The 21,203-nt window shown below is 42.1% G+C and overlaps 3 protein-coding genes across 6 annotated transcripts in view; 2 read left to right on the plus strand and 1 right to left on the minus strand.

The window, feature by feature from the left end:
- The first annotated feature begins 555 nt into the window (after window positions 1–555).
- On the plus strand, window positions 556–7,428 carry LOC102223314 (SH2 domain-containing protein 7-like). Its single transcript, XM_023332048.1, has 6 exons — window positions 556–810; window positions 2,751–2,840; window positions 2,921–3,086; window positions 3,955–4,179; window positions 4,893–5,552; window positions 6,197–7,428. The coding sequence occupies exons 1-6, from the start codon at window positions 659–661 to the stop codon at window positions 6,239–6,241; spliced, it is 1,338 nt and encodes a 445-aa protein (XP_023187816.1). The 5' UTR covers window positions 556–658; the 3' UTR covers window positions 6,242–7,428.
- A 263-nt stretch (window positions 7,429–7,691) lies between these two features.
- Window positions 7,692–14,295, plus strand: rab11a (RAB11A, member RAS oncogene family). The gene is made up of 5 exons (XM_005809490.2): window positions 7,692–7,859; window positions 9,972–10,167; window positions 11,204–11,397; window positions 11,490–11,570; window positions 12,854–14,295. Exons 1-5 carry the CDS (start codon window positions 7,820–7,822, stop codon window positions 12,988–12,990), a joined length of 648 nt encoding a protein of 215 aa, XP_005809547.1. The 5' UTR covers window positions 7,692–7,819; the 3' UTR covers window positions 12,991–14,295.
- Window positions 14,296–14,858: 563 nt separating this feature from the next.
- Window positions 14,859–21,203, minus strand: part of LOC102223573 (multiple epidermal growth factor-like domains protein 11) — a 94,539-nt gene continuing 88,194 nt past the window's right edge. For 2 of the 4 annotated variants that reach the window (XM_023332161.1, XM_023332162.1), the window contains 2 exons: window positions 17,664–17,870; window positions 14,859–16,877 (listed from right to left, as the gene is read on the minus strand). In XM_023332161.1, coding sequence (XP_023187929.1) covers window positions 16,711–16,877; window positions 17,664–17,870 — 374 coding nt within the window. In that variant the 3' untranslated portion in view covers window positions 14,859–16,710. Of the gene's footprint in view, window positions 16,878–17,663; window positions 17,871–20,697; window positions 20,752–21,203 lie in introns of those variants that run through there. The other 2 variants (XM_023332160.1, XM_023332163.1) reach the window with 2 other exon arrangements.

Below are 21,203 nucleotides of genomic sequence, written 5' to 3' on the forward strand. Positions count from 1 at the left end.
AAATTTTCAGGATCATTTTATGAATTTATTTTAAGACATTTCGACATAGAGAAAAAACAGAGACTGTTGGATGCATGTTATACACTTTGTTATTGCCAGGTTGGGTATTAACATGACTAAATTTGGTGCTTTAGCTTAAATACTACGTTGTTATATTGTTTTAGCGTTAGCTTCCACTAGATATGTTGATAAATTACTTTAGCATTAGCATCTGCTAGATAAAATGTTGGTATATTACTTAGGGATAGCTTCCATGATATATTATGTTGGTGTTTTGCTTTAGTGTTAGTGGAATTAATGTTTACAGTTAGTGCTTTAGGGATAGGTTAGCTAATTTTTTTAGTTAGCGGAACTGATAATTATTACATGAAATAATAAGAAAAAATGTATGGCAACACAAAATGTATCATAACAAAGATTGTACAAGTTTACAGTAAAGCAGTTAAAGATCAATCTGGGACGAGGAACAGAGATATTAAAATGAAACAGGGACGGGATGAGAGGTGGAGCGCTCAGTAGATAAGCTGGAACAATACCACCTTTCATGTGGGACTGACATCCAACTGAAACAGTCAAATGAACCGTCTCTGCTTCCTTTGGAGACTCATTTAGTGGCTACGCATGATCACGGCGCTGCTCGGTCAGCTCCTGACCCAGGATGGCGAAGCAGTCGATGGCGGACCTGCAGACGTTGGCGGCAGATGGAGGTCTGAAGGAGCTGGTGCTGAGGTGGTTCACCGACACGCAGGCGCCACTCATCCTGCAGAACGGAAACTTCCCTGACTGGTTCCAGGGCCTCGCTGCCAGAAAGTAAGATCTGCACTACTTCAATAAAAGTTCATCTGATTTATTCCTGCGATCTGCTGCTGCAGCTGCTAAAAATGTTTAAGTTTGTTGATCTGAAGGTTTCTTAGTGGCTGTTTTGAGTTTTTAGCATTTCAGTCACATGTTCAGTTCTCTTTCTAGTTAGCAGAATGCTAAAGTTAGCTTCTAGAATAGGCAGAAGCGAGCAGAGTACCCAAAAATTATAAGTAAAAATACCTCAACATATTTTTACTGAAGTAAAAGTAAAAAGTAGCAGTCATAGAAATTACTCAAGAGTAAAAAGTATTTGGTAAAACGTTTTCTCATCTACTGAGTAACTGATCAAATTATCAATCATGTAATACTTAAGAATACATCATCAGATGGACCAAATACCTGATTTTGGTATTTAAGGACCAAAATAAGTAACAAAAAATAAAATCACGCTAAAGAAAAGTTTTACAAATCAGTTTCTTTCTATAAAAAACTTTTGAAACTTTAACAGAAACTGCAGGTGTGTCTGGGGAGCTTTTGGTTAAAACATGTTTGTTTTTCATTCAGCGGGTAGAAAATTCAGAAATTTTACTCAAGTAAAAGTAGAGATACTTCAGAACAGAAAATGGCTCAGTCTTAATTTGCTTGCCCAGGTCTGCAATTTAGTTAAAGCTGCTGGACATTTCTTTTTTTTATCTCCTTTTACTTGTAGAAGAAATCAAATCTCTTAAATCTCTTGATTTAAGATACCAGCAGCTTTAACTAAAATGCAGACCTGGGCAAGCAAATCAAGACTGAGCCATATTCTGTTCTAAAGTATCTGTTCATCTGTGAAAACTTCACCCCAACATTATTTTAAAATCTGCATCAACTTCCTGAACTGTGATCAACGGCCGCCTAGATTTGTTCCGTGGGCAGTGAAAGGCCCCTGAGCCGCACCTTGAACACCCCTGGCAGATGGAGACTTTCAATGACAAATTTATATCTGAAATAGAAAATCTTAGGTACAGAACCAATGTTTTTCTTTTATTAGGTATGTTTTTTTTGCCATAGTAATTTCTGTCACAACAGCAACTTTTTACTCAAAAACAAACTCAGTCGCACAAAATAATTAAAATGTGCAGCCAAGAGTTTTCAAAGACACTTCTCAGTTTTATTGCTGACTGACGAGTTATGAAACTGCACAACTTTGAGAGCCTTTTTAAATTAAAATACTTGCTAATTTGTTGCTTAGTAGGAAAAAGGAAAAGAACTGAAAATGAAACCATTTTGCATTTTTAACTGAAAATAAAAAAAATAAATAAATTGTGGCTCCTGAGTTCTTTCTCCTTGATTTTGGCCAACGTTGAAAATGTTTGGATGCCGCTATTGTCTCTAAAACTTTCTCACATTGTTGTGGATAAATTCTGACCAACCGGCTTCCTGAAGGTCTCACCACAGCATTTAAATCAGGTTGAGGTCTACACTTTGACTAGGCCATTGCTACACATTGATTCTTTCCCGTTTCAGTCATTGGGATTTATTTGGACTCCTGTTTGATGCTAGAATATCTCAGTACACAGAGCAGATCAGGCCCAGTGGATGCGACAGAAACCCAAACCATGATTCTTCCACCACCGTGTTTGGCAGTTAGGAGGTGTTGGTGATGAGATGTTTGGTTTTCTCCAGACATGATGCTGGTCACACATCTCTGTTTTGGTTTATTTCTGTTCATCTGTCCAGAAAACATTGTTGCAGATGTTTCTCGTCTCATTCAGGTTTGCAAACCTGCGTTGCTTGTTGGGCTTCTCTTCCTCTAATGTAACCGTCAGAGACTTTGTGCGGTAAATTCTCCCTCTGACAGAACGAATGGCCGCTGCCTGTGTGCTGCAGCTCCATGATGCAGCTGGGATATTTTTGAATCTAATTTGCCTGCAGTTCTGTTTAATTGCCTTTCTCCCACTCCACTGCAGGGAAGCAGAAGATGTGCTGAGAGATAAATCTCTGGGCTGCTTCCTCATCCGCCTCAGTGATAAAGCCATCGGCTACATCCTGTCCTACAAGTGAGGCAAATAAAGTTTCCTAGTAAATCATTGAATGATTCGCTCACAACTCTCTGATTGAACGACTATCCGCCCTTCAGAGGTCAAGACAGGTGTCGCCATTTTGTCATTTCCCAAAATCCTGAAGGGCAGTTTGTGATAGCAGGAGACTGTCAGCTGTTTGGCAGTCTGACCCAGCTGATCGAGCATTACAAGGTCCGGCCCATCCAGCCGTTTGGGGAGTTCCTCACCTCCAGCTGCTGCCATGTGAGACAAAATCCTGCTTTTCAAGTATTTCAGCTGAGCTCTTCATCTGCTTTTCCTCAGACCGTCAATTTAAGATGGAATTAGCTAGTTGAATACTGTAAACCAAAAAAGTGTTTTGCACCAAACTAAGTATATAGTCAGATATTTAGCTCCAAACTAACTAACTCCAAACTATTTAGTTTCAAGTTACGTTTTTAGCTTCCTAATTAAACTTCAAGTTAATATTTAGTTTGAAGCCAGGTATTTAGCTAGCTGCCCATGTATTTAGTTTGTAGGTATTTAGCTTGCCTTTGGATTGGCTGCTTTGCAAATGTACAAAAAAATCCACAAATACATTTTTCTTGAATAATTTGAGTTTTTCTTATCAGTTTACATCGGCATTGCTAATAAGGAAATGCTAGCATGCTAATGTGCTAAACAGGGGAAAACTCTGTATTGTCACTTTTTATAAACCTCTAAAATATGAAATATAGTGAATTTGTGACTTTGTTAATATGCAAATATTAGCACAAATCAAACTATTTGAGTGTCATATCTTTAACAATAATCAGGAAAATGTTAGCATGCTGCTATGCTAAACAGTTTGAAACCCACTAGCATCGTATATTTTGCCTTCAAAATCTGATGTGTTTTTACCAAATGTCTCTGTTAGCCTGAGAAAATCCTAACTAGCTTTGTTTCTTGCTAATTAGCAAATGTTAGCATGTTATAAGCTAATTTATGTTACTGGATTAGAATATGGTTGTGGTTAAGTTTGACCAGTATGACCTTAATTTGAGCACCATTGGTTAGATTAGACTCAGATCTGTCTCCCACCTTTGAACCGCTGGACTGCGGATCATAAAGTAACTCTGCTGTTACTCTTCAGGACAATGCTGATGATCTGTATGATGTGGTCAATGCCAAGAAGAGTTCAGGTGTCAGTGTTCAAGCTCTGCGGTCCATCTGGGACCAAGTCGAACCTGACAAGAAAAAAAAGGTTCAGCAGCGTCAAAATGAATCTCCTCCAGCACCGGCGCCTTCCCTCCCTCCCAAATCCAGAAACAGGAAGCTGACGGGAACCGTATCCGTGGATGCATCGTCGCTTTCACAGGTAGGATGGAAACTGAAGTCTTACTGAAAAGCTGATCATTTCATTCTGGTTCCTCTTCACCTGCAGGTCAGCCTGGTTAGAAAGAGCAAGTCAAATAAATTCATTATTTACAGTCCATTTAAATTAGTTGCTTTCCCTACAGTGGCCATTTGCATGTTTTTGAATTTATGTCAACTCTTAAAGAGTTTTTCTGGTCTTTACAGCTATTGGTCAACACAGAATACATTAGACCATGCACTAGTTTAAATATTGAATTTTTGTACATCCAGAACTCTACAATGGACTTAATGCACTTCATACCTGCATATTACAGATAACTCCAGGCCACCAACATTAAATTGACCATGAAATATAACAAAGGGCATCATAGAAACTGAACTTTATGGAAGTAAATCTATGGTCTGGTCTGACCCGGTCCAGGTGCATCTAACATTAAGAGGACAAGGCAACGCAGTGTGATGCAATGTTCTCCTGAGAGTGGATCCTTCCATTCCTGTAGATGGTGCAGCAACATGGTTGAAGTTAGCGCTTTAGCATTAGCATTTAGCCCATCCTCTGAAGAAGAATAACACCTTTATTAGGTAAATAATTCACATTTTAGTCCAAAACAACAAAAAACAAACAACATAAGACATGAGTAGACAGGTGCTGCATGGCTTATGATTTCTCCAAATAAAGTTTTGGATTGAATTGCTTTGCTTTGTTATTTTCAGGCCCTTCCTCCGGTACCAAAAAGAGGAATGCCTTTGGGTTTTTCCCTGAGTGGATCTCTACCAGACACAATGTCCCATCCCAGTGAAATGCCAACCAACCCAAACAGAGCACAGAGACACAGAGGAAGGACAACTCCGCCGTTGCCCGCTAACAAAGACTTGCTCCACCCAACAGACTCAAACAATTCGAGTGATTTTTACAAAGAAATTGTGCCGGATGCTGATCTGAGCCAGGTGGAGAGCCGGAGCCAATCCCTGCCGTATCTGGGCAACGACGACGAGGAGGAGAAGGAGGAAGAGAAATACTCCAACAAGTTTAACAGCCTCTCTGTCACAGCGTCCGCCCCGCCAAAGAAGGTCACCTGCCTCACGTACTCCTTCCACGCTCCAGGTGTGAGTCAGAGCAGCTTCGGGTCAGAACCAGAGAACGGCAGCCAGGACCAGCTGAGACCCAACCCTCTGTACCAATCCTCCGAGGCCGCCGCAGGAAGTCCAGCCCAGCAGGCGGTCAGCATGTACGCCGAGGTCCCTCATGGCCCCACGCGGACCGCCGACGACACGTACGAGCAGATCCCCGGAGACGGCGCCGGCCACAGCAACACGTACGAGTCGGTGGAGGACGTGAAGAGCAAAAAACCCAAAAGCACCTGGGGGAAAAATGTAAGAATGGAAATAACTGATAGCTTGTTTGCACTGAGTCGGTGCGGTTCGGTTCGCCATTTTATCTGTTTCTATTGTAAAGCCCAAACAACCGATGATACGGCACCATTCCTGGGTCTGCTGCAGGTCCAGACGGCGATGGTACCGTACGGTTAGGATCCACGGTCCACTGACTGGGGACAGAAAAATGTCACTGCTTGTTTCCCGTCAGACTAAAATGACACCATTTTACCTGTTTGGGTGTAACGCCGCCCAGCTGGTGAACGGAGTACTAGAGCCAATGTAGGGAGAGAAGACAATGTCTCACTTTTGCCAAAAAAATCTCAGAAATTTTCAAGAAAAAAACATGGAAATTTCAGAGTTTCACAAGTTCAACATTTTTCGACTTTTGAGACTCATAAATTTCTTTGTCTTTTCTTGAAAATTTCTGAGATTAAAATAAAAATGTTTGAGATTTTTGGTGTAAATTTACTCCCCTTATTTTCTGCCTGTGGCGTTGTAAACTGGCGGTGGGAACGCTCTCCTGGATCTGTCGGCCCATAAAACCCCGAACCGCACCGCCCTGCGTCGTAGCGCTCAGTGGAAACGAGCCATAAATATGCTGCTGATAAAATCTGAAAATGTTTCTTAACTTTGTGTTGCAGAACATTAACTGGAAGAAATTTTTCCCTGAAAACAAGAAGAAATGAATGATGCGTCCCTGAAGTTCCTTTAAGAACGTTCTGGATCTTCTGCTTCTCTAACCTCTGGCGTCTCGACTCTGGAGTGTTTGGGTTTCGGGCTTCCTGGTTAATATAACAGCCATTTCCTCAGTTCAACTTCAGTTGCTGCATTTCCATTGATTGTATAATTGCACAATTTGACATTTTCAAGATAAATTTGCTTTATGGAAACATGGCAATTTAGAAAAAAACCTCGGTTTTGATAAAAACTTTTGGCGCCAGGATGAAGTGTTTTTTTTTTTGGCTGCAGTAGAAGAACTTATTTTGGCATCACACGGGTCACATGATCAACAACCGGATGTTACCACTGACACAAACCACAAAGAAGAAGACAGGAAGTAGCTGAAGGATGATTTCATGACTTAAACTTAATCACGTCTGATTTTAATTGTGTTTCTTAATCAATGGAAACTTTGCTACTGCAAATTGTGTTTTTAAAAAAAATAAATAGAATATTGACAACGTTTTGCAAAAAGTTTTGTAAACACAGATGGTGGCCTGGCTTCCCACCCAGTTCCTAATCAGCAGTAACTCAGTCAGATCTTCCTTTTTCTCATTCTGTTTTTCTGTGTTTTCCTCCTGTTGATATTTTAGGATTCACTCCTGGACTTTACTGTTTGGTTTTTCTTATTTTAAATTGCATATTGTAAATTGTAAATTAATTGTAAACCATTGAGTTTCGCCTGTCTGCTTGTTGCCGAAATTGCATTACACTATTTTATGAGAAAATGTTTCCATTCTAAGTCACAGAGGAAAAAATAAAGGTTTTAGTTGATGATCTATATGAACATTAAACTGAATGTAAAGAGAATCCAGTTGCAGTTATGATAAATCATAAAGCACAACTATTAGCAACAATCAGATTTATTTGTAAATGTTGGGAAAACGGGAATCAGTAACTTAGAGTTAACCTGGATGTTTTTTGTCATAAAACCAGATTTAGTGAAGCAGATTACATAAATTAATGGATTAAATGTCATCCTTCAGTGGGAAGGTTGCTGGTTCAATCTTTGTTTCATCAATTTATTTTGTATTTTTCAAATATTCTGTCTTTGTCTATATATTTATTTCTATTTGATGATTGCTTGTTAAGTTTTCCTGTATGGGCATTTAACTATCAGAGAATCAAATTCCAAGAATTTCTGTTATGTTCTATTTCCCTCATCTTCACAATAAATTTTATTGAAAAAATTACGCATGTTAATGAATGTTAAATATTTGTATTTAACTTTCATTATTTTGTAGAAAGGTGTTTTTTGTTACAAAGTAAAGCAGGTGACTTACTATTCTCCTAAAGTAAAGTTATCTTTACGTTTTGTCAGATGTTGGCAGCAGAATTAGTGGTTCTGGACGGTGCCACCGCACATGCAGATTCCTCTCCTGACCACCAGGGGGCCCGAGTGTTCACCCGCCTGGATTCTAGCGAAGAAGAAGACAGGAGGGACGTCCAGATTCCAAACAGATTCCCGTTGGAGAGTCAGAAAGATTTCTGATTTTTAGTTTTTAATAAATCAAATATCGGACTAACCTGTTCTTTTTGACACGATGGGCACCAGAGACGATGAGTACGACTATCTGTTCAAAGGTAGGTCGTGTTCCCGTCGCTGTTATCTCCCAGGCTAACTGGCAGCTAACGGAACCAGCCTTTTCTTTTGTGTTCCGTTTGACTCTCCGACCCCCAGCGGGCTCTCTGGACCGGGTCAGAACGGGTAATCAGTGGCTGTTAGCCCAAACGGCTCCGGTGTGATCCGGACATAACAAAGCCGTTCTTTTCTAACCCGGCGGTTCTGGGTTCATGTTAGCGGTTAGCTCGGGCTAGCCGGCTGGCTGTGGGACACACCTTGAGCCGTTATCATCCTGCAGAGGTCCGGACCGGGCATCCGGCGGGTCTTTTAACTGGGCCCGGGACCAGAATCGGAGCTGAGAGGAGAGCCTGGGCCCGGAACGGGTCGGTTCTGTTCGGGTGGGAAAGGTTCTGGGAGGGTCCAACTGAGTTTAATTTAAAAAGACTATTAACTGCTGCTAACATTAACATTAATGTGTTTATTTATTTACAGGACATAGCAAAAGTATTCACACCCTTTAAACTTGACCCGTTTTGTTACAATCCGATTTTATGGGATTTGTTTTTCTTTTCACAAGTAAAAATCTGAAAAGTGTGGCATGCATGTGAATGCTGTTCCTCACTGAAAATGGAGGCAGCTGAAACCTGAGACTGGGATGGAGATTCACCTCCCAGCAGGACAAACACTCTGAACTTTCAGCCAGAGATGATATGGAGTGGCCTAGTCAAAGTACAGACCTAAATCAAACTAAGAAGCATTGGAGAGACTTATGAACTGCTGTTCTCCAAGCAGGCTGAGTGAGCTGGAGATGTTTTTGTGTGCATTCATTCAGCGCTGGTGGATAGAAACCACAGATGAGGTTCTGCAGAGCTGAATATAAATGCACACCACACTTTTCAGATAACAGTTTCACTATCAATTTCAAATTTGCTCTACTTTCTGTTGGTTTGTCACATAAAATCCCCAAAACACCTGGAAGTTTGAGGTTGTGTGGAACAGAACGTGAAATCGGTCCAGAGCTGCAAGTTTTCAGGCAGCAGCTCAGAAAATAAACGAATAGTAGAAATAAAATGAATTATAGAACCAGAGTGAGATGAGGGGATTAAAACGTTTGATCGGTTAATTGCTATCAGCTGATTATTGTATTTTAGTTTTGTTTTTTGTTTCATGTTTCAGCTAGTTGTTGATTTATTTTGTATTTCCATGGAAACGGCCACGAAGACAAGAAAACCTGAAACTCAGGAAACTCTGGTGGTGGTTTAAGTTTTGTTAGTTTATTGTTAAGTGATTTCTTAAAACAAAATACTGCTGTGCTGTTTACTTTTGGTGAGAAAAGCAGAAAGTTATGAAAGTTTAGTTTTTTTATGCAGCCACATTTTCAGCTGGTTTTATTGTAGCATAGTAATTTCAAAAAGTGAAATTAAACTAAATCTCCAGTCAGTTTGTTGGAAAAGATGCAACGGCTTCATAGAATCAAATGTAAACATTGTTAATCGTGAACACAGTAAAATAAACTGAAAACATTAAATTTTAACCATAAATGGATCATAATCTCAGAATCATTGTTCAGTCATAAAATCACAGAGGAAAGTTTGGATGTTTGTTGGCTTTTAATTTCACAATGTTGGAAATTCAGAGACACCAGAGGGATGTTTGTCCCTCCTGGGCCTCCGTCCTCTGCAGACCAGTCTGTAACCAGTCTGTCCTCTGGGAAGAAATTATGAGCTGGGTCATAATTACAAGAATAAAAGTCATAATTAGAAGATTTGAACTCATATTTATCAGTTTTTAAGTCTTAATTACAAGTTTTAAAGTTATAGCTACTTTAAAAGTCAAAATTATGGAAGATGGAAATATTCTGTGTTTTAGTCATAATTACAAGAATTAAAGTCAGAATTGGATTTTTAAGGTCATAATTATTAAAACTGATGCTCTTATTATGAGTTTTATTCTTGTAATTACGACTTCCGGTTGAGAGTTTTCTTAATGATAGAAATTCAACTGTTTGGATAATTTAAGTTATTTTCAGGGAAAATAAAATTTCACACCCTTTAAACCAAAGGAGCATTTGAGCAGCTCTCAAACAGAACCAGGAAGCGGGCCGGCCTGTAACTCTGCTCTCTGCGCCTCAGTGGTTCTCATCGGGGACTCGGGTGTCGGGAAGAGCAACCTGCTGTCCCGCTTCACCCGGAACGAGTTCAACCTGGAGAGTAAGAGCACCATCGGCGTGGAGTTCGCCACGCGCAGCATCCAGGTGGACGGCAAGACGGTGAAGGCCCAGATCTGGGACACGGCGGGCCAGGAGCGCTACCGGGCCATCACGTCAGCGTGAGTCCAGCGAGGCATGCTGGGAGCTGCTTCAGCTGTTCAGAAAGGCTTTTATTAATAACAACTTCATGTTCATGCAGAAAAGTTCTAGTTCAGTAAATCTTCCACATGCAGATCCAAGAACTCAGATGATCGTAAAGGAAAATTTTGTTTTGCACAAATTTTTCCAGTATTTATCTCAGATCAATACTTTTGGTGTGACTGTGACATCATACATAGTTGGACTCGTAGCAGTTGTAATTACATATTACCATGTTTTTATTTTTCAAGATGGCCACCACTGTTGTCATGGAAAATTAATGGAGAATACATGTTTGCACTAGTTATTAATCACAGCTAACCGCTAAGTTCACAGCTAATTCACTGAACAAGAATCTAAGTTCTGCTAATGCTAAACATAATAAATTAGCCAAAGCTAATGCTAAACACATAAGAAATTAGCAGAAGCTACTGGCTAACCGCTAAGCAAAAAATGAGCAGAAACTAACCCTAAACCGCTAATCTCTTTAAAAATGGTAGATGCTAATGCAAAACACATTACAAACTTGGCAGGAGCTAACGCTAATAACATAAAAAATAGCAGAAGCTAATGCTAAACACATTAGGAAATTAGCAGAAGCTATCACTACACGCATAAAAATGAGTGTAAGCTAATGCTGAACCACTAAGCATATAAAAAATTTAGCAGGAGCTAACGCTAACCAAAAACTGTCCTTTTGTCTCACACCTTCAGCTCCTTCCTGTTGACTGCCGTGAAACTCAGTTTCTGATTTTGCTCCATATTATCACTTTAAAGTTGCATTAATAGGATGATCAAAGAGACCAAACACATAATGAGGAACAATTTATTTCAATTATCCCTTTAAAAAGCTCAAAAGCATCAGGCCAAGTGGCTGGTGGGAAATGTGAAAAACATGCGAAATGTTTATGTTTGCATCCACAGTTGAGAGATTTTTCCAGTAACAGTCTGACTGTGTGGTGGTGATGATGATGATGATGATGGTGATTGTTTGTGGTCTTCGTTGCGATGCTGCAGGTATTACCGCGGCGCGGTGGGGGCGCTGCTGGTCTACGACATCGCCAAGCACCTGACCTACGAGAACGTGGAGCGCTGGCTGAAGGAGCTGCGGGATCACGCCGACAGCAACATCGTCATCATGCTGGTGGGCAACAAGAGCGACCTGCGCCACCTGCGCGCTGTGCCCACCGACGAAGCCCGCGCCTTCGCCGGTCAGTCCAGGTTCAGCCTCAGGATGGGAACGGGGACGACCCGTCCCGCTGGTCACATGTCTCTCAGACGTCTCTTTCACTTTCCTCCACAGAGAAAAACGGTTTGTCCTTTCTGGAGACGTCGGCGCTGGACTCCACCAACGTGGAGACGGCCTTCCAGACCATCCTGACAGGTGAGCTCTGACGTTATGGGCCATCTTTGTCCCTGTCAACAGAACCCGTCCCCCGCTGTCCTTATCGGAGCTTTATGAGGCTGTTGGCTGCAGCTAGCACGGAGCAGCTAGCTTATCTCTGAAGGTCGGCTCAGCTGTATAACAGCAGGGAGAGGCGGAGCGTCTGATTGGTCCAGCTGGCAGCATCGCAGCGTCTGATTGGACGTTCTGACGTTAAACCTGTGGATGTTTAACTTCCAGAGGAATGTGGGTCAGCTGACCGTCTGGATTTACAGCTTCAGGATGAGACTGAGGCAATAACACACATCCTATTAAATATGACAGGAAGTTATAGAATCAACCCAAACAAGCAGTTATTGATTGAGTTTCTCTAAAGCCGATTGATCTCATTGATTTTATTAAAACCCAGTTTTCTCTTTGCATCAAGAAGGGCGATCGTCTTTCCGTAACATAATGGTTAATTTTTTCACAATATGATGAATTTTATAAAAAAAAGTAATTACATTTTAACAATATTTTGTCAGCTGTATTAAATACTGACTGAATAAACGAAATTTATGTATTTTTCACATTAATAAGCTTAAATATATTTGTTAAATATAGCAAACTGGGAACGTATTAGGTTGCTGAAAAAAGATCAGAATAAAATTAGTGAAATAATGAACAGATATTCATACATCAGTGCCGTTTGGTTGATATTTAATTAATGTTAAAGCTTTGAAAACTTGACAGTCCTCAAAATAAACTTTAATTATTGACTTCATGATTTTTTTTCTGTTTCTATTTTTCTGCTTTCATCGTTTTTCTGTCGTCAAATCCTCACCTTCATAGGATAGCGAAGTGGTAATGATATTTATGACATGATAATCATATTTCTAAAAAGAACTGCATAAAGTGGATTTATCATCCCACACCGGCCTTTGTTTGGACCATTTTTCTTTATGCTTCTGTTATGGCTCCACCATGTTTGTTTCTGTATCAACTGGCTCTGCTTCAGGATTACCAGCAGTGCCCCCTGCTGGATGGAGGCCAAACTACAACATAGGCTGACGTTATCAGTTAATCTAACAAATTTTAATCGAATAAACAATTAATCAGCAGTCATAAGTCGATTAATTGTTTGGACCACTGAGCTAAAGTTCAGTTCTGGTTCTGTGTGTTTAGCTACTCTTTGGTCAGCAGTCGTCTCCATGACGACCAAGGTCTGTTTATTGGTTGTCGTCAGGATGAGCAGAAGTAAATGTTAAAGTGTCGTTTAGTGATCCGTTTCCTCGCCCCTGCAGAGATCTACCGGATCGTCTCCCAGAAGCAAATGTCGGAGCGCCAGGAGAGCGACATGTCGCCTAGCAACAACGTGGTCAACATCCAGGTGCAGCCCACTGAGAACAAACCAAAGATGCAGTGCTGTCAGAACATCTAGCCCGGCCGTGGACCCGCTGCTGCCCCACCCTTTGACCCTGTGACCCCTGACCCACACCGTCCCAAACAGACTGCCTGATCGAGACGCAGATTTAATCCTGCGACCTGAACTCTCCCTGACCCCACCCTGACCCCCTGACCCCACCGGTACATAGTGTGGGGCCCCCCTCCCCCTGTAGGCTTCTGCAGGACGGCAGGCGCATTTCATATCACGTTAGATTTCATTACTGTAGATGCGCTGACATGTCACTGAAATGTCTTAAAATATGAATGTGATTCTTTTTCTCGTCTCCTTCCTTCATGTAATCACCGTAAAGCACATCGTATCTCAGCTTTTAAGCCCCGCCCCCTTCCTCCTCTTTAGTGCAATGTACTGTGGAGGCGGCGCTGCGCGGTCCGATCGGGAACGCCGCATCGCCAGGCTCCACCTGGATCACTAGAATTAATCCGTCACGTTTTTCCGACTATGCAGAGCCGAGCGCTTCTGGAGAATTGAAGGACTGAAACGCTAATCTTTTTCCCGGATGACATTCCTGTGCAGCTAACTCTGCGTGGCGTTTTCCCAGAATCCATGGCAGCAGGAGAGAGAGGAGCCGGGCGATCACTGATTCCTAACAACACGCTCTTCTAGCTGAAGTTTGATTTTCTGCACATCCAGAACTAGAACCACATGAGGCGGGCGGATCCATGCAGTTGGGTCCCCGGCCTCATGGCCCCGCCCCGCCTCATGGCCCCACCCCCGCCCGGTCACATGACGCCTACGTTACACCGAGCTGCCTCTGATTCGACACGATGCATGGCTTTCTGTCGTTCGCCTTACATAGCCGACATTCTCATTCCTCCTTCTGGAAGAAGGTTCTGGTGGGCAGCGTGACGCGCCAACGGGGTCGGTCCGGTCCGGTCCAGTCCAGTCCGGTCCGGTCTAGCTCAAACCCTGAGTGTGTGTTGTGCTTGCAGTTTGAACCCAGGAGTGTGTGTGTGTTTGGTAGAGGGCAGCTCTGGACGAACTGATTCCTTTTCTCTGAGTTCTGGTCCTGATCGTGTTTCACATTGGTTCTGTTGTTGTTGTTGCTGTTTTTTTTTAAACCTGTGTTGACTCTTTTTTTTTTTACTATATTGAATCCTGTAACTGACTGTAATTTCAGTGAAAACACCAGAATGAAATGATGTCATTTCAGCCAAGTGTGACGGCGAAGCGTGGGCTCGACTCGAATGGTTTTATGTTTTGTACAGACCAATGAATTGTACAATTGTGTCTATATAAGTTATCAGTTTATCTTAATAAAGCGCACCAGTCATAAACCTGCTGATCAACTCAATTATTTATTCACTCTCTGTCAGTGTTTGCAAAAACTATTCAGTAGTTTTTGCATCATGGAGTCTCAGAACATTTTTTGAACTCGGCTAGTAGCTAACGAGCTAACAGGCAGATCGGTAACAGGTCGGGCATTATGACGGTTGCATATTTTAAAATGTACTTTTAACATTGTAAATCCAAATTTTACATTCAAATTCATAGATTTTTTTGTGTTTTAGCTGGATGCTGTGACGTCATGGCGTCATAACTCCGCCATGAAGTCATGCAGCGAGTAGGAATGCAAACTGTTACCATGGAAACGGCTTTATATCCATAACGATTCAGCTCCTCTCACCTAAAGTCTATTCTCTAAGATCCACAGAGCTACTGCAGACTTTCGGACATGATGTGCGACATGTTTGTTCCATTTCACGATTTTTTAAATAAAGATGTAATTGCAAGAGAAACACATCAGTCAACATGTCCGACGTGTTTTTGCTAACAGGTCGTAGCAAAAGCTCAGAAGCAGAAGTTAGGGTTGTTGAACATAACTGATGATGACGACACGCCCCCCTGAGTCAGGCTGACTTTATTCAGGTCAGGAAGTGGGGAAAAGAAAGCAGTCGGTACATCTATTCAAACATTTCTCTGTCAGAGATGAACAAGAACAGGAAATTATTCTAAAAAAGGAATCAAAACACAAAATTAGCAGTTTTACATCTGATTGTCATGTTCTGTCATTGCCGCGGCTGAAATTAAGACGTAAACTTCTGCACCTTTCCACAGATAAACTGATGATTAATTTTGGGACGCCTCAAGGCCGAGTCCTCGGGTTCCTTCTTTTTGCGCTCAACCATGTTTTTTGGTCTTTTGTTTACAGATGTTACAGTCAACTGACTGACTGCTGAGCTAGCTAGAGATAAAAATCGATCACGAAGGTTCGGAAAACATTCGTCAGTAAAAAGATCCAATCTGTTCACTGTTTAGACATGAAGCGTTTTAACAAACCAGCCTGATCTGCAGGGTCAAAGGTTTCCTCACTGCATGTCTGCAGAAGGTGTTGTAGTGGAGGTTTTAGAAGATTCATAAGATTTTAGCTAAAGTTTTGATATAAATCAACGGGAAAGACACAAGTTGTAAGTATGGAAACCTGTAATGCACGTTTTCTATGCATGAGGAAATGTTTACCCTGTTAAATACACAGTAAAAAGAAAATGTTCACAGGGAGAACTCTGGAAATTTTACCTGAAAAACCCAAAACACCTTGAGCTAACGGCTGCTGCCTTCACAGCCATGAAAGTGAAACAGGAAAAATGGTTTTCCGTTTGTCCAGGATGTGACAGAGGGACAAAGTTCATGTGGAAAAACTCAGGTCAGGTGGATTCAGGATTTCATTTTCTCGTCTCTTAACTCACGGTCAGAAGTGAGTCCAGACGGAGCGTCAACTCCTCCATCCGACCGGATCAGCGACCGGATCCGCTCAGTCAAAAGTTAACTGCAATAATTTGGATGATTCAGCCTGTAATATTTTTTGCTGTCAGGCTGAATCATCCAAATTATTTCTGTTCATCTTTGTCTAACTTTACAAGCGTTTCTGTTCCACCTGATTTTCCCTCCTGACCTGAAGGAACTTTCCATGTTTCCGGTTTGAACCTTGACCTTTGACCTGAAGTCCTCCATGATACAGACCTGGAACTTTTGGTTGGGATCTCAGCAAATTCTGCAGAATTCTGATCTAACGGCGTTAACTGTAGATCAGATCCAGTGTGTGGCTGTAACCTGACGGTGGCGCTAGAGGGCCGGAGCGGGACCGGTTTCATCAGTCTGAAAAGAGAGCGAAGCGTTTTCTGGAAACGACTCTTCGCTACGATTTTTCCAACTTCTGAAGGAGAGAAACTGGAGGGGTTTTCTCTGCAGCGCCTCCTTCAGGTCGGAGGTGTTTCTACGCTGAGTCACATGGCGATTATTAACCAAAACATCAGTAAAAAAAACTATCGGTCTTTTCTGAATATTTTTCTATCTTTCTTTGGCATGCAGGAGAATGAAGCTCAACACAATAAGGGAAAAGCACAACAATATCCAGAAGTCCATATCTAGAACAGATATATCTAGAACATAGAAAAGAGAAACTTTGATTCCTGCTGGATCTCTGAATGTGAGCAGGAAATAAGAAACTGTGTAAAAATAGCAGAAATGTTTCCAAAGAGGTTTCATAGTCAGGAGCCGAGTTTCCTGTCTGAGAAACAGTTCAGGAACTTTCAGTTCTTCAGTTCCTTTGAACAACAGACCCGCTTCTGGACGGATCCGTCACTTCTTCCCTCTGCAGGAAGTTCTGTTCATCAAGTTCAGACGCTGCGACGCTCAAACACAGTGACGAAGAAATAAACTGGTGGAACTGGGAGCGTCCCAGTGAGGGCGCTGGGCTCAGAGCAGCGAGCTGGTGGGGCTGCCAGGCAGCGGCGGGGTGATGCTGCGGGTCGGGCTGGGCCGGACTGGCAGCAGGTCGTAGTGGCTCGGGATGTGGCTGTTCCTGGGCAGGTCGTACGGGTTCTGAGGGTAACCGGGGAGCAGCGCGGCGCCGGCGGTCGGTTCTGATGGACGGAGGAGAAACAGAAACTGATTCAGCTTTACTTAGTTTAGCTGAACTTTGACCTTACACCGTAACAAATGCTGCTGGACGATAAATCATGGAGATAAATGATAATATTGTTGTTTTGAGGTCATTTTCCAGTAAAATAAAACTAAAGTCTAATTAATAATAACACATTCTCAAATATCAACTTTTAGTTCTGATGAACATTAAACACTGGAAGACATTTTAAATATCCAAAATAAACAAAACAACAGAAACAATAAATATAATGAATTATAAAGTCTGTAAACAAAATTTCCCTTAAAAATGTTTAGTTGAGACAAAAAGAAACAACAAAAAAAAACTTTTATCATCCAATTTTTGGTAAAAATACAGAAACATTGTATCTGTTGGACTTATTTTAATTTATTATGTGATCAATTTATTGCTTATTGCTAAATTTCTACAACTGAGTCACTGGTTGCTATGGTGATTTCCTCCTTTCAGAGAGCAGGAGGGAGAGCCGGCCCGCAGCATCACTCCTTTAATCCATCCCTGTCGGATTATTGCTTTATTTATATTACAGACGTTTTTTTCTGGGTGCTTTTGAAGATAATTTCTGATACAACAAAAAATTTGATGAAATTGTTAAACTTTGAAGCTGTTGAATTTTTCACTCATTTCATCAAAATCATGTTTTACATTATGCATTTTATTTTTCCAGGTTTTGAATATTCCATAAACACTGATGCATTTAATGCAAAAGTCAAACGTGGCGATTCTGACGGAGCTGCTTTCTCCGTACCGATGTCGTAGACGTTCCTGGCGGGCGGAACGCCGCCGCTGATGGCGGCGGAGCAGCAGCGCGTTGCGTGCTCATGATGCACCGGCGACTTCATCTCCACGTAGCTGCTCTCGGCGTGCTTGCAGAGCGCCGGCTGGTCGTTGATGGTGGCGTAAGGATTCTCGCTGTTCAGGGAGCAGGTGCTGGACAGAGAGCCCTTCATGTAGTCTGGAAAATACACAGGAAGGAAGAAACACGGCGTCAGGAAGGGGGCGGGGCGCAGAGGAGCTTCTAGGTTAAACATTTTAACCTTTAAAATGCAAATTATAGAAACAAAACTCCCGGAAGCCACAAATTCAGCTTAAAAAATTAAAATATGATGAAAAAGTTTGAAGTTCAGGAAGTGAAACTGATTGGAAGATGATAAGTTGACAGAAAAATATAAAATAAAATATTACTGGGTAATTATTGTTACAACACTTAAACCCACAATTATAGAATCTTAAAAACAACAAATCAAAAAATACAATTACAATAAATTATTTGCACGTCTGTTAAATCCAAATCAAGTCATCAGTTAGTGGATCTAAAAACACCATGTGATGCTGATCACATGTAGAGCCGGCCCAAGGCAGAAACAAACTTAGAGAATATCAGTGCAGCTAAACTTGATTTAATGGTTTCAGCAGAGACAAATTAAAAGATTTTAAATTGTTTAACATTTAAATTTAAGATTTTAAGGAGGTGGCAAGTTTAAAAGTTGTAAAAGTTCAAAGAACAATCTTTATAGTTAGATTGTTTTTGTTACCATAGCAACAATCTGATGCTCTGAGTTTAATATTTGAGTTCTAGCTGTTCATTTATGCATCTTAATTATTATTAGTCGTCTTATCTTAATTGTAGTAAACTGCAATTACATTTGACCCCTGGTCAGCTAAACCAGGCCCCTCTCCCAGATCTCACTACATCCACAGTGAAATGCTGATGATCTTAGCAGCAGGAGGGGCCCCTGATTCAGGGGCCTGAATCAAGGCCTCATTCAACATTGGAGCGGCCCTGCATGATGAGCTAAACCTGCTGCACAGCGTCTCTGCTGCTGGATGTGGAGGGACAAACAGGAGATTTAATTTCTGTGGCTTTAGCAGATCTTTCATTTGGTGTCTGTTGAGTTTTAATAAACGCCACAGAAGCTGCTTTGGTTGATGAGCTTCATGGGACGACTTGTTCTGATCTCCGCCAGCAACTCTACCCGACTCTAAGTAGACAAAGCATTTCATATGCATTGTGTCACCGCAAAAAATAAACTACAATAAAAACAAAGCAGCTGCTGCTGTAGTCACCAGATGAGCGCCAAAGCTCCTCCAACCGGTCCACAACGCACCGGCTAACCGGGACTCAAACTTCATCACCGCAGACAGTCAGCATGTTGAGACGTAAACACACGACACATAATATATTTTGTTCACAAAGAAATATTCTCAACGCGAACCTCTAAATGTGACTCTGGGCTCAATGTGAACATCTGTGGTTCACCAGCAGAGCAAACGCAGAGGATTAAAGATCGATTGATCAATTCTACAAACAAACATGGATCCTCAAAGGGGTTGATATAAAAGTTCACCTGAAACACATTAAAAACTATAAACCCATCTTTCTTTCAGGAATAATTCTGTCTGACAGTGAAATGTTTACCGCAGAGGAGATGCTTGAAATAAAAGCTATATACATGTATATATATATACATGTATATATATATACATGTATATATAGTTTTTTTTCTTTTGAATAAAAACAAAAAAACACAAAGCTTAGCCTGGCAGGGGGCGTGTAAAGCATGGTGGCCCGCCAGGCCTGGAATACACTGGGGAAACCCTGGATTCAGTTTTTATTCCTCATAATTTGAGAAAATAAAACACAGAGGAAACACGGCGGAAACACGGAGGAAACATGGAGGAAACATGGAGGAAATACGGCGGAAACACGGTGGAAACACGGAGGAAACATGGAGGAAACACGGCGGAAACACGGAGGAAACATGGCGGAAACACGGAGGAAACATGGAGGAAACACGGAGGAAACACGGAGGAAACATGGAGGAAACACGGCGGAAACACGGAGGAAACACGGAGGAAACACGGCGGAAACACGGAGGAAACATGGAGGAAACACGGCGGAAACACGGAGGAAACACGGCGGAAACACGGAGGAAACACGGTGGAAACATGGAGGAAACACGGAGGAAACATGGAGGAAACACGGCGGAAACACGGAGGAAACATGGAGGAAACACGGCGGAAACACGGAGGAAACACGGAGAAAACATGGCGGAAACACGGAGGAAACACGGAGGAAACATGGAGGAAACACGGCGGAAACACGGAGGAAACATGGAGGAAACACGGCGGAAACACGGAGGAAACATGGCGGAAACACGGAGGAAACACGGAGGAAACATGGCGGAAACACGGAGGAAACATGGAGGAAACACGGCGGAAACACGGAGGAAACACGGAGGAAACATGGAGGAAACATGGCGGAAACACGGAGGAAACACGGAGGAAACATGGAGGAAACACGGAGGAAACACGGAGGAAACATGGCGGAAACACGGAGGAAACACGGAGGAAACATGGAGGAAACACGGCGGAAACACGGAGGAAACATGGAGGAAACACGGCGGAAACACGGAGGAAACATGGCGGAAACACGGAGGAAACATGGAGGAAACACGGCGGAAACATGGAGGAAACACGGCGGAAACATGGCGGAAACACGGAGGAAACATGGCGGAAACACGGAGGAAACATGGCGGAAACACGGCGGAAACACGGAGGAAACATGGCGGTGCTGGAAAAGTTTTTTTCCTGGAGGAATGAAGAAGAAGAGCAGATAAAACAGAGAGGGAAGATTTCTCCTGTGGAGACACAGTTAAGTTCAGGAAACCAGGTGTGAATCAGCAGCATTCAGGTCACCAGGACATGCAGGAGATTATTAAACACAAGGAGCCGCAGGTCAGAGGTCAGAGGTCAGGAGGTCGGTGCCCGCCACGCTGTACCTCTGCAGGGCGGCTCCAGGTGGTAACTGAGGCGCCGGTCGATGCAATAAACTCCTGAGGAAAGACGTGGCAGAAAACCAGAGATAAATGTCCTGGGGAGATTGACCAAGACGTCCAGAAGGGCGGCGCTCCAGAGACGGTGAGGCCGACCGGATTCAACATTTGGTTATAGAGTCGTCCATTCTGAGAGCCTCTCCACGCTCTCCTGGTTACACATGTTGGGTATCAACATGATTGAATTTAGCGCTTTAGCATTAGCATTAGCTTCCTCTAATTACAGTGATGATTTAGCAGAACTAACCTTCACTAATATTCATAGTTAGCATCTCTGGAAAACTGTTACTGAAGGAATCGTTTTTCCAAAAGGAACAAAATAAATGATGGAACCTCTGACTTTATTCAGAACCTGTTCTCTCCAGATTGCTTTATAGTTTTACTCATTGAAAGAAGCTAAAATCCTTTGACTGTCAAATAAAGCTTCGGAGAGGAGAGACGTTTATGCTGCT

Source organism: Xiphophorus maculatus, chromosome 4 (genome assembly GCF_002775205.1).
Source record: "Xiphophorus maculatus strain JP 163 A chromosome 4, X_maculatus-5.0-male, whole genome shotgun sequence".
In the NCBI taxonomy this organism is placed as follows: Eukaryota; Metazoa; Chordata; class Actinopteri; order Cyprinodontiformes; family Poeciliidae; genus Xiphophorus; species Xiphophorus maculatus.